General features: G+C 37.9%; 1 protein-coding gene across 9 annotated transcripts in view; it reads left to right on the top strand.

The window, feature by feature from the left end:
• The window catches only part of MIER1 (mesoderm induction early response 1, transcriptional regulator), a 95,577-nt gene that overhangs the window by 74,222 nt on the left and 9,554 nt on the right, over window positions 1-11,801 (top strand). For all 9 annotated transcript variants that reach the window (XM_006862440.1, XM_006862438.1, XM_006862441.1 and 6 more), the window contains 3 exons: window positions 1,325-1,406; window positions 4,045-4,139; window positions 10,235-10,362. In XM_006862440.1, the coding sequence (XP_006862502.1) occupies window positions 1,325-1,406; window positions 4,045-4,139; window positions 10,235-10,362 (305 nt within the window). The remainder of the gene's footprint in view (window positions 1-1,324; window positions 1,407-4,044; window positions 4,140-10,234; window positions 10,363-11,801) is intronic.

Genomic DNA, 11,801 nt, shown 5'->3' with positions numbered 1-11,801 from the left:
CAACAATCAAGAAATTATATGACATATTATTGCTGCATTAGGCAAATCTGTACAAGACCTCTTTAAAATGTTGAAGAGCAAAAATAACAGTTTGAGGACTAAGGTGCACTTGACCCAAGCCATATTTTCAATTGCCTCATGTGAGTAAGGAAGACCATAGAAGAATTGATGCATTTGAGTTTATGGTCTTGGAAAAGAATATTGAAATACCATGGACTACTAGAAGAACAAATTAATCAGTGTTGGAAGAAATACAGTTAGAATGGTCCTTCTAAGCAAGGATGGGAGGAAACTTCATCTCTCATACTTCAGCCATATTATCAGGACGGACCAGTCCCTGGAGAAGGACATTATGCCTGGTAAAGTGGAGAGTCACTGAGAAAGAGGAAGACCCCCACAGAACTGGGTTGGCACAGTGGCAGTGCAATGGGCTCAAGCTTAACAACGATCATGATGGTGCAGTACAGGCAGTGTTTCGTTCTGTTGTGCATATGGTTGCTATGAGTCAGAACTGCTGGAAGGGTCCTAATAACAACAGTAACAACAATGAATCTGGAATCAGTTTGGTAACACTCATCTAGGATACTATTATTGTGCTTTTGGTTGACAAGTTCCTATCATAATCTGTCAATGTCGCTTTTTTATTTTCTGATTTGTTTAAATTTGTAATTGAGTTAGAAACCACTGAATAATGCAATGAGGGATTGTGATTGATAGGAAATTTTTCATTTTTAAATACTTGTGATGCTATAACAAAGCATTTCCTTATTTCTTCATATTTGCTTTATGTTAAGTACTGTCTAGTCAATGCTGACTTATAGCAACGCACTATAGGCTTTCCAAGGAGCGACTGGTGAGTTTGAACCACCAGCCTTGCAGGTCATACTGGCCTTGTGGTCCCGTGCTTATCCTACAGCACTATACCAGGACTACTCTATATATTTGTTGTTGTTATGTACCGGTCGGTTCCGACTCATAGCGACCCTGTACAGGGTTTCCAAGGCTGTAAATCTTTACGGGAGCAGAAAGCCTCATCTTTCTCCTGTGGAACAGCTGGTAGTTTTGAACTGCTCACCGTGACATTAGCAGCCCGATTCATAACCACTATACTACCAGAGCTCCTTACCTTATATATTTAGAGATATTTAATTATCTGAATTGAATTTTCGTTTGTTTTCCCTTGATATCTTATGTGCTGTATTCGCTAGAATTATTTGGGTTCTGGAAAAAATGAAAGCAAGTACCGAATTCTGGAAAAGCTTTTTTTTTCGAGAAATTGTTATTTCTACTTCAGGTCACATACTGAGGCCTTTTGTTTTCCTAGGCTTTATATGAATTGGTTAAGTGCAATTTTGATACAGAAGAAGCATTGAGAAGATTAAGATTTAATGTAAAAGCAGCTAGAGGTAAGTATAAGTAAATATTAAATTAATGCTTATATTTTCATGGTATTGCAGAAATTTAAAATGTATAGTCTACCTAAAGTATGCGCTCAGCTTGATAATGCCAATCTTTACGTGTTCTGTGAATACTGTTCATTTTAAACAGTATACAAGAAATTACGTAGAATGGGATTGAGACTGCCCCTTCTCAGATTTAAATGGAAAAATTACACCATAATAACATATTTTTGTTTTTTTAATGCTTAGATAGTTGAGGGGGAGGTATGTGTGTGCCAGTGTGTGTAAGAGAATGCACACCAAAACCTATACCAATTTAGTGAGATCTTCATATATAATTCAATGACATTAGGTACAGTCTTCAAGTTGTTGGTAAACTTTTACAGATTATTTACCTCCAGTAACGTAAACACACTGCCACCAAGTTTCTCATCTAATTTTCAAGTTGCTTTTGTCCAATCACACATAGTTGTTTCTTTAAAATAGCATAATACCCTAGGCAAACATTTTTTACTCATTAAGCTCTGGTAGCGTAGAGGTTATGAGTTGGGCTGCTAACCAACCTCAAGGTCAGCAGTTCAAAACTACCAGCCATTCTCTGTGAGAAAGATGAGGTTTTCTGTTCCGATAAAGATTCACAGCCTCAGAAACCCTATACAGGGTTGCTATGAGTATGCAGCCCCAGTCATACAACCCAGGAAATCTGGATTTTATGAGAATATGAAAATCTGTTCACTTTCTCAGTTTTGATCAGAATTCTATAGAATCTTTGATCAAAATATTCAGTAATGGTAGCCAGGCACCATTGTTACACGTGAGAAAAGAGACCCTGTCTTCAAATATATAAGTATTATGTTGTTGTTTTTAAGTGCAGTGGAGTTGGTTCTCTTAGCAACCCTGTATAGAGTTTCCGAGCAGCAATTGATGGGTTTGAACTGCTGACCCTGTGGTTGGCAGTCCAGTGTTTGTTTATCCTACAGTGTCAAACCAGGAATCCATAGTATTATAGAGACTCCCTATTAAATCTTAAACAGCATTAAATACAAGGCAAAGACAAAAATAGATTATCCTGGTAGAGGGAAATCATAGACACCATGATGAGTTTCCTGAGTTCTATCTCTATTTCCTCCCACAACCATGACTGATTGCAGCAGCCATGTGTCCCAGCACTCAGATGGTACAGTACAGAAAGCAATTGGGAACTGTTTAGATAGGAAAGCTTACAGACTGTCTCTAGGCTTTTGGGGTATGATATCACAATGAGCCAACCAGTAAGGGCTGCAATTAGAAAGTTCCGATGATGGCAAGCTGGGGAAAGTGGCCCCAATCCACCTTTAAATAAATTCTGCTTCTAGCTCTGGCAGTTTAACTTTCAGAGTTGCATGAAGTACTCGTGGAAAATCGGCATTTGAACGCTTAAATCTAGGCACAACATATAAGGAATTAAGCTCTACCTGGCTTGAGTCATTCACAGGCAGAAAGTTTTCAGGTTCATGCACCATTCAGTTTTGGTGGTGTGGCACAAGAACCAGTTGTTTATGAAAGTGGTTAGACATGCGTTCCTGTTCCTCTTCTGATTACTAACTATACTTTCTTTGCTATTCCCGTATTAACATTTTCAAGGCATTTAAAAAAATACTTTATGTGGTCTTGTTCTATATTATAGATGTCACGTCACTTTAAAATTAAAGAGCCTGAAGTTTGTCTGAGGCAAATACTATTAATAAATAATGAAGCTGCAACTGAAAATGTGGCAATTTGTTTTTCTACTGCTTCCCAACCTTCTTCACTAAGAGTGCTGTTTATATATAATTAAATAGCAAATGTATAGTATTTACTTAGTCATTCAACAAGTATTTGTATGTCTTCTAAGTTCTGAGGTATAAATGTAAATAAACCATTCCTCATGACGCTTAAGAATCTAGGTTGTTGTTGTTAAGTGCTGTTGAGTCTATTCCGACTCATAGCAACCCTATATAGGGTTTCTGAGGAGCAGCTTGTGAACTTGACCTGCCGACCTTGCAATTCAAACTGACTTTGCAGTCCAGTGAATTAACTCACAGTGCCTAGGTTGGGAACTGAAAATAGTTATGATGTATTCATCCAAGGAGAATGTGAAGATGCCATTGACTCCTGGTGTAGTGTTGTAGGATTAGCACTGGACAGAGAACTGAAAGGTCAGCAGTTCATACCCACCAGTTGCTCTTTGGAAACCCTATTCAAAGTCTCTGTGAGTTGGAACCAACTATACAGCGCTTAAGAACAACAACATTACATTTTTCTGGGACTTACAGGTATTATCTAGGTGAAGGGTGGAGAGAGTTAGGAGACAGGAAATAATTTTAGGCAAAGGAAATGGCATACAAAATCTGAAGAAAGAGCAGTGTAGCAAATTTAAAGAATTGAATGGTGTGTTAGCTGGTATACTTGAACTATAAAAAATAAAGGAAAAAGTGGCCTGACTTGAAACTGTCCAGATAAAGATCAGGTAATTTAAATTTTTATTTAATTAGGAATACTTTTTACTTTCTCTTTTGCAGTGAGCAGTCCCTCATTATCAGAAATCGACATAGTTATTAACAATTCTAGTATATGCAACATTTGGAAAATTATTGCTAAGCACTTTTCTCTCCCATTTTGTCAGAGGAATTATCTGTTTGGACAGAAGAAGAATGTAGAAATTTTGAACAAGGTTTGAAGGCTTATGGAAAGGATTTTCATTTGATTCAGGCTAATAAAGTAAGTAAAGATACATTCTTGTTTTTATCCAAAAAAAATTTAGTTTAACAACCCAAACCATAATGTGATTGCTGTATTTTCAAATATTAAAGGTTCTATCATGAATATTTTAATGTCTTGATAGAGAATTACTGTAATTTATGACTTACTGGAATAAATTAGCCAAGTGATGATTTTCACCACATAATGTTGAAAGATTTAAAAAAAAATTGTACTCATTTATACCTGTTCTTTGTTTATCATCTATCTCGCTGTCTTGACGTTTCACATTTACAACAACTTTGGAAAAATTCTCAGGTGGTACCTCTGATGGTCCAGGTGCACATCAGTCTGGGGCCAGCCCTGGGTTGCCCTCTTGCAGGCCATCCTGAACAATATACCAATGACTAACTTGCTGTAGGATGCCTTCTCCTGTTTGACTCTTAAGTTGCAGATGGGCAAGGTGAGGTTGGGTGTGGACTTGGAGGTATGTCTGGAGATTAGGGTGACGAGGGAAGCAAATGGACTACACAGGGTAAGATTCTGAAGCAGTTGGAATATAAGTGGTGGTTGGGGAGTGGGGCCTGCTATGTTGAGCAGGGATGCCCTATGGACACCAGCATCAAAGATGGACAAAACCACCAACTCTTGCACAACTTTGATTTTGCCACACAACTTGTTCTTAGGAACCTAACTATATCCATAAGTGAGGAGTAGGTATACAGTTACGCTTATCAGCTCCCAGGGTGCAAGATGTGTATTGTCTAAAATTTTACTGTTTTTTTTTTTTTTTTTTTTTAAAGAATCCTTTAATTTTGAAACCTTAGCACTTTATGATTATAAATATTTAAAATTAAATATTTTAAAATAGGTATTACATTTGAGTTCTGAGTGGTCTAAAACCAGATACTAAGTTATGATTAAAATTCATTTTAGCATGACTCAACTTTCTGTCTCAATCATAGCTTGATTTATGAGGATGAGTCAAAAAGTATTACTACTATTGTTCCAGTTCATAAATGTGTGGGGTTTTTTCCAAATAAAAATCTTTTAAACATAACGTGTCTGAGATCAGTGGATGGCTCCAGACAATTTTTCAGTAATATATTTGTTTTAATCTCATTAGGGTATCTTCATAAAAAGATAATTTTTTGTGCCATGGGGTAAAAAACAGTTTTGAGGTCAGGAGTAAAAACAAATACAAAATTCCAAGTGGACATCTTTCCCAAATCATTGAATAGAAATGCTGCTTTGCATAAAACAACAGTTTTTAGATGGGTCAAGTGTGAGACCTCAAATATGAGCAAAAGGAGGGAAGACCTCGATGAATGAAGAAACTGATGGAAGTCCAGAAACAGTGGAAGAAACCGTAAAATTAACTATTGATGTAATAGCTCCTGAAGTTGGGATCTCACATGATTCCATGTTTTCAATTTTAAGGGAACAGTTTGATCTCAACAAGTTTTTAGCTCAATGGATGTGAAAAGACTTTGGGCAAAGATCAGCTAGCTCAAAAAGCGAATTGATCTTTCCGTCAGTCTTTTTTAAGCAAGATTGAAGTAAATGAAGATAATTTTATGGAGTGGATCATACAATAACAAGTTACAATGAACAAGTTATTTGTGCTTGTTGTTGTTAAGTGCTGTCGAGTTGATTCTGACCCTTAGCGACCCTGTATAGGGTTTCTGAGGAGCAGCTGGTGAGCTTGACCTGCCGACCTGAGTTCTGACTCATAGTGACTCTGTATAGGGTTTCCTAGGAGAGGCTGGTAGTTTTGAACCACCAACCTCTTGAACTGCTGTTCAGTGTTTATCCTACAGAGCCACCAGGACTCCAAGTTTAGGGTTTACCAATATAATCCAGAGAGCAAGGTCTATCAAAACAGTGGCCATTAGGGGATCCTGATGGGTCAGTTAAATTCAAGGAAGGGAGGTCAGCTTAGAAGTTTATGGTGAGTGGTCTTTGAGATTCCAGATGGATAATCTTCAGGAGTACAGAGTTGTGGAAGTATTAAGAGAGATGGAATCAGAAGTGTATAGGCCTAGATGAAGGATACATTGAGAAATAATAGCTTTCCTATTTTTGATATCTTTGTTAAATGTTTATATGATTTTTGGCTTGCTGTCACATTAAACATTATTATAGCATGTCAGTGCGGTGAAGGAGCCCTGGTAGTGGAGTGGGTGAAATCTTGGTGTGGCACTGTGTGTTAATGCGCCACACTGCAAAACCATTTGAACTGCTAGGTTGGCGGTTCAAGTTCACCAGCTATTCCTTGGAAACCCTATACAGGGTCGCTATGGGTCAGAACTGACTTGACAGCCCTTAACAACAACAGCATAGCCTGTCGGTGCAGTGAAGGAGCCCTGGTGGTATAGTGGGTGAAATCTTAAGACAGCTAATAAAAGGATACTGGTTCAAAACCATCAGACACTCCACAAGGAGAAAGATGAGGCAGCCTGTTTCTATAAAGATTTTTAGCCTTGGAACCCTGTGGAGCAATTGTACTCTGTCCTGTAGGGTCTCTGTGGGTTCAGATAAACTCATTACTGGTTAAGTGCTAATCTACTAACCAAAAGGTTGGCAGTTAGGACCCACCAACTACTCTATGGAAGAAATTTGTAACTGTCTGCTTAGCTTGGGAAATGCTGTGTGACTTGACAGTTGTGCTCTGTCTTGCATGGTTACTATGTATCAGAATCAATTTGACAGCAATTCGTTTGTGTTTTATAGTTGCCATAAGTTGACAATTTTATTTAATATGAGCATCTGTCATTCCACACTGATAGTTGTAAGTCATAAAGAATTTTATAAGCATTTGCCAGGTTTTTTTAGGGGGGTTGCTAAATTTTTACCCAAATCAGACAAGATTTTTAATAGCAACAAAAACTCACCAACTGCTCCTTAGTAACTCTATATGGAGTTGCTGTGAGTCAGAACAGACTCGACAGCACTTAACAACAACAAAATTGTATAGAACACAAAAATTCACACCTATTGTTGTTAAGTACTGTGGAGTCGGTTCCAACTCATAGTGACCCTGCACAGGGTTTCCGAGGCTGTAAATCTTTACGGGAACAGAAAGCCTCATCTTTCTCCATGGAACCAGCTGGTAGTTTCAAACTGCTGACCTGAGGTTAGCAGCCCAAATCGTAACCACTATGCTACCAGAGCTCCTTAGAAACTTGTTTCTAGGCTTTTGAATCTCACATTGTCTAAAGAATACAAATGTCAAGGTATTTGACAGTCTGTATATCTGTTTGTTGTTGTTAGGTGCTGCAGAGTCATTTCTGACTCATAGTGACCCTGTATAGGGTTTCCGAGGAGTGGCTGGTGAGTTTAACCACAGACCTTGTGGTTCAAACTGACCTTGTGGTTGAGTGCTTATCCTGCAGCATAGCACTTGTTGTTGTTGTGAAGTGCCATCAAGTCGATTCCAACCCATAGCAACCCTGTGTAGGGTTTCCAAGAAGCAGCTGGTGAGCTTGAACCACCAATCTTTCAGTTCAAGTGACTTTGCTGTCTGACACATTAGCCCACAGCGCCACACCAGGACTCCTTAAACCATGATTAGATGCCACACTACCGTAACTGTATGCATGGTGTAAGGCCCAACGGCATCCTTGTCAAGGGGCGTACTAGTCTTCTCTCTTGTCATACAATAACTTAACCAAAACATGCCTCTGGATGGGATTTTCTTTCTCCACATATTTCATATCCATTTTTCTCAAGTATCTTGTTGCATTTTTGGTATTTGGCATAACACATAGCTAACGAGAGCTATTTGAGTTTTAGGATATATCTAAGAAGATAATGTTATTGTTAAGTGCCACTCAGTCAGTTCCAACTCATATTGACCCTGTATAGGGTTTTCTGGGCTTTCATGCTTAATGGGAGCAGAAAAACCTCATTCTCCCGTGGGCTGACTGGCGGGCTTGAGCTGTGGGTTCTGTGGTTCGCAGTCCAGTGCTTATTGTGTGGAGCCACTGCACTCAAGAAGGTAATGTGTAATCAGTATTAACCACAACAACAAAAATGGGTCTTTGCCTCTTAATGTTGTGTCCTAAACCTCTAGTAATTTCAAATACAGGCAAAGAGCATATATGCTAATAACTTCCATGTGTGTTTCTAATGTTTTAAAAAAACTTTGAATTTTGGTTGAAAGAAACATTGTAGGTAAGAGTTTGTGTCACTTACACATGAATTCAAATATTGACCTGGATTATGCTGTGGAGAGGACTACTGGACTGACAGGAATGATAAATTAATATAACTGGCAGCAGCAATCCCAGCAGTAGCTTTTCCTCCCCTCGGCTATCGAATCTTTCTTTCTCCTACCCCCTGCCATTAAGTGACTTCTGACCATGGCAAACCTCATGTGTTACAGAAAGAGAACTGCTCCATAAGGTGTTTTGTTTTTGTTTTTTTAAAATTAAAACTTTATTGCTATTGAGTGACAGTTTACAGACAAGAGCATCAGTTTTACAGTCAACAAGTTTTATACACTTTGTTAAATCTCAGTGATTGCAATCCCCTCCATGCCAATTATGGGAACCTTGATGTTCCCATAGACTATGGTCCCGAGCCCCCAGGTCCAACAACTCATTACGTTTTTAGACTTTGTTATTTTATTGAGAATTTTCCATAATACGGTTAACTCAGTATGCCTTAAGTTTCATTTTTGTTGTTTCAGTAAAATACAATGCCTTGGAAGAATCTCTATAGAAATAAGTTTCTTCAGGAGGCAAAAAGATGGAAATGTCAGAGGTGGAGAGTATGATTTTATTTTTAAACCTAATTGCTATCAGTCTCAGAGCAACGTGAGCCTAAGTTGTAAAGAACAAGCAGAGTGGAAGGAAGGAGATACATTTCACAGAAAGAAAGGCATTATCAACAGTTGTTCTTAGGTACAGTCGGTGGCCTACTTCTAGGTCAGAAAGTGCAGCAGTATCTTGCATCCCAAGCACTCATGCAGACCCATTTTTATCTTAGTTCCCAATATTTTATTAGTCATCAGCCATTCCAGGTCTTCCAGTAGCAAAAAGGGATTTTGTCAGCGTAATTTGCCAATCCTGTAAATACTGAACATAATGTAAGGAGAGCCATTCAGTTGCACAAATAGGTATACAACACAGTAAGCCACCTGAGTAATTGAGTAGACAGCATTAACATTACAATAGCTTTTAACTCATTGTAGAATAGCTTGTTGTTAGTGCTGTGGAGTCAGTTCCAACCCATAGTGACCCTGTATAGGGTTTCCGAGGAGCAGCTGGTGAGCTTGAACCACCAACCTTGCAGTTCAAACGACTTTGAATTCTGGCACATTAACTCCCAGCGCCACATCAGGATCCCTAAACCTCTCTTAAAAAAGTAAATTAAATGAGTCTGGATTGCTGTTAGGACCAGTGAGAGAATCTTTTGAATGGGCTATTGAAGGTGCTTGGAGCGAAAGTATTTGTGAACTGTTAATATTTTAACTTAAATACCACTTGGAGACATTTTCAATAGAGTATGTGTTTTTATGGTTGAATAGGTTGATATGGTAGTCTTTTAAAAACCAGAATGCTGAATATTTATGGACATGTTACCATTGTATTATATTTCTTTAATAGGAGTTTAGAAAGAATAACTTTCAACACTGCTACTACAGTGTTGAAGTCCTGGTGTGGCGCTGTGGATTAATGCGCTGGACTGCAAAGTCGGTTTGAACTGTAAGGTCGGTGGTTCAAACTTATGGTGACTATGGGTTGGAACCAACTTGATGTCACTTAACAACAACAGTTACAGTGTTGCAACTCAGAAGCCCTGGCAGCCAAATGGATTAGACACTTGGCTGCTTTTGGAAAGACGGGCGATTCAAATCCACCTAAGAGCTCTAGTGAAGAAAAGACTTGGTGACCTGCTCCTGTGAAGATTACAGCGTAGGGAAACCCTATGGGATAATTCTAATGTGTCACATGGGGTCGCTGCGAGTCAGAATTGACTTCACAGCACCTAATAGCAGCATTACAAGTCTGTTAACAAGCAAAATTTGTTTTGAATCTTTAGCTGTTTCTCCTGAAGTAATTGCTTCAAGAGAAAAATGATTCTGAAAAGCAAGTGTTTGTTTCTTACAGGTCCGAACAAGGTCAGTTGGTGAATGTGTAGCATTTTATTACATGTGGAAAAAATCTGAACGTTACGATTTCTTTGCTCAGCAAACCCGATTTGGAAAAAAGAAATACAATCTCCATCCTGGTGTAACGTGAGTTTATTTTCTCTTTCAGACCTATATATTTTTTGTTACACTTTTAGATTTTTCTTTAGAGAAATACGACATTTAGACTCTTGCTTTTTTAATAGCATAAGAGATTATTTAGATTTACCATACAGTGATACATCTACATTTTATAGGTATTTAGAACTTTTACAAATATTCTTAGAAAAGCACTGTAAACCACAATTCATATAATTTCATGTAATGGAGATATCATTGAAGCACAAGTTGTAGTCTCTATGTTGAGTAGATATATCCCTGAGAAGAAGTGGAGTAGAGATGCTATGAATATATGGTTTTGTCAAATCTATTCCATTTAGTATAACTATATATAATTTTTATTTTATCAGTAGTTAGAAAAGGAAAGAAGAGAGTTAACTTTTCTAACACTTTAGGGACCATAGACCTAGTGTGACCTCTTGAGAGAAGGGAAATTTAGCATTTTTCCTTGTGCAGTCTACTGTTGATCCTTAGCACCAAAATAAAATTTGGATGTAAATGATATAAAAGGAAAAAGGCATAGAGATATAGTTGTTGTTGTTGTCAAGTGCTGTCGAGTTGGTTCTGACCCATAGTGACCCTATATAGGGTTTCCGAGGAGTAGCTGGTGGGCTTGAACCGCCAACCTTCAGTTCAAATGGCTTTGCAGTTTGGCACGTTAACCCACAGCACCACATAAGGATATAATAAGTCAGGTCAAATTGTATTTTCTTTTTTGATAACAAAATTTTTATAGAGGAAAGTGCATGAACATATAGTGACTTCCATTTCCCCAGAATGCATCAAACTTTCTGTACAGAGTAATACTCAGTAGTGTGGCTTACTCCCAGTGATATATCAAGTGTTTATGAAGAAGGTCTTATATATCTCCATTTCCCATGTACCAAGTTCTCTTAGCCTTACTAAGGCTACTTGTGGATTCAAACACTCCATCACCACCACTGATAATTTGTTACTATAAACACATTAAGTAGTGAGCCCTGTGTCTCACATGAGTTGCCATAAAATGTTGATGAATTGTTAGGTAGAATTATTTACTATCTTTGATTTTCCTGTTGTATATAGAATAAAAATAATGCAAAAAATAAATTGATATGGTCCATAAAGACATCCTTCATGCTGGCCTAAATAACTTCATTTGAAAGTTGTACTTGTATCCATATTTAATTGTATTGTTAAAACTCCTGGACTAGACTGTTGCTTGGTCATGTTCATTTACAAGTGTCTCTGCTGGTCACTTCCCTGCAGGATTAAACATTCTAAAGCCCAAAGCAAAATAAAGGGGAGTAAGTGGGTATAGTTGTCCCAGTGGATAATGGATTATGTGCTTCATTCCCCATTTTTCAAAGTCTTTAATGCTAGAGTGGAATTTCTTATATAGCCATAATACAAATTTTATGGTTGTAAGTTTTTTAAATTATTCATTG

Source organism: Chrysochloris asiatica, unplaced genomic scaffold (genome assembly GCF_000296735.1).
Source record: "Chrysochloris asiatica unplaced genomic scaffold, ChrAsi1.0 scaffold00048, whole genome shotgun sequence".
Lineage (NCBI taxonomy): Eukaryota > Metazoa > Chordata > Mammalia > Afrosoricida > Chrysochloridae > Chrysochloris > Chrysochloris asiatica.
Note: the sequence above shows the minus strand (reverse complement) of the source record. Positions and strands in the feature narration are given on the sequence as shown.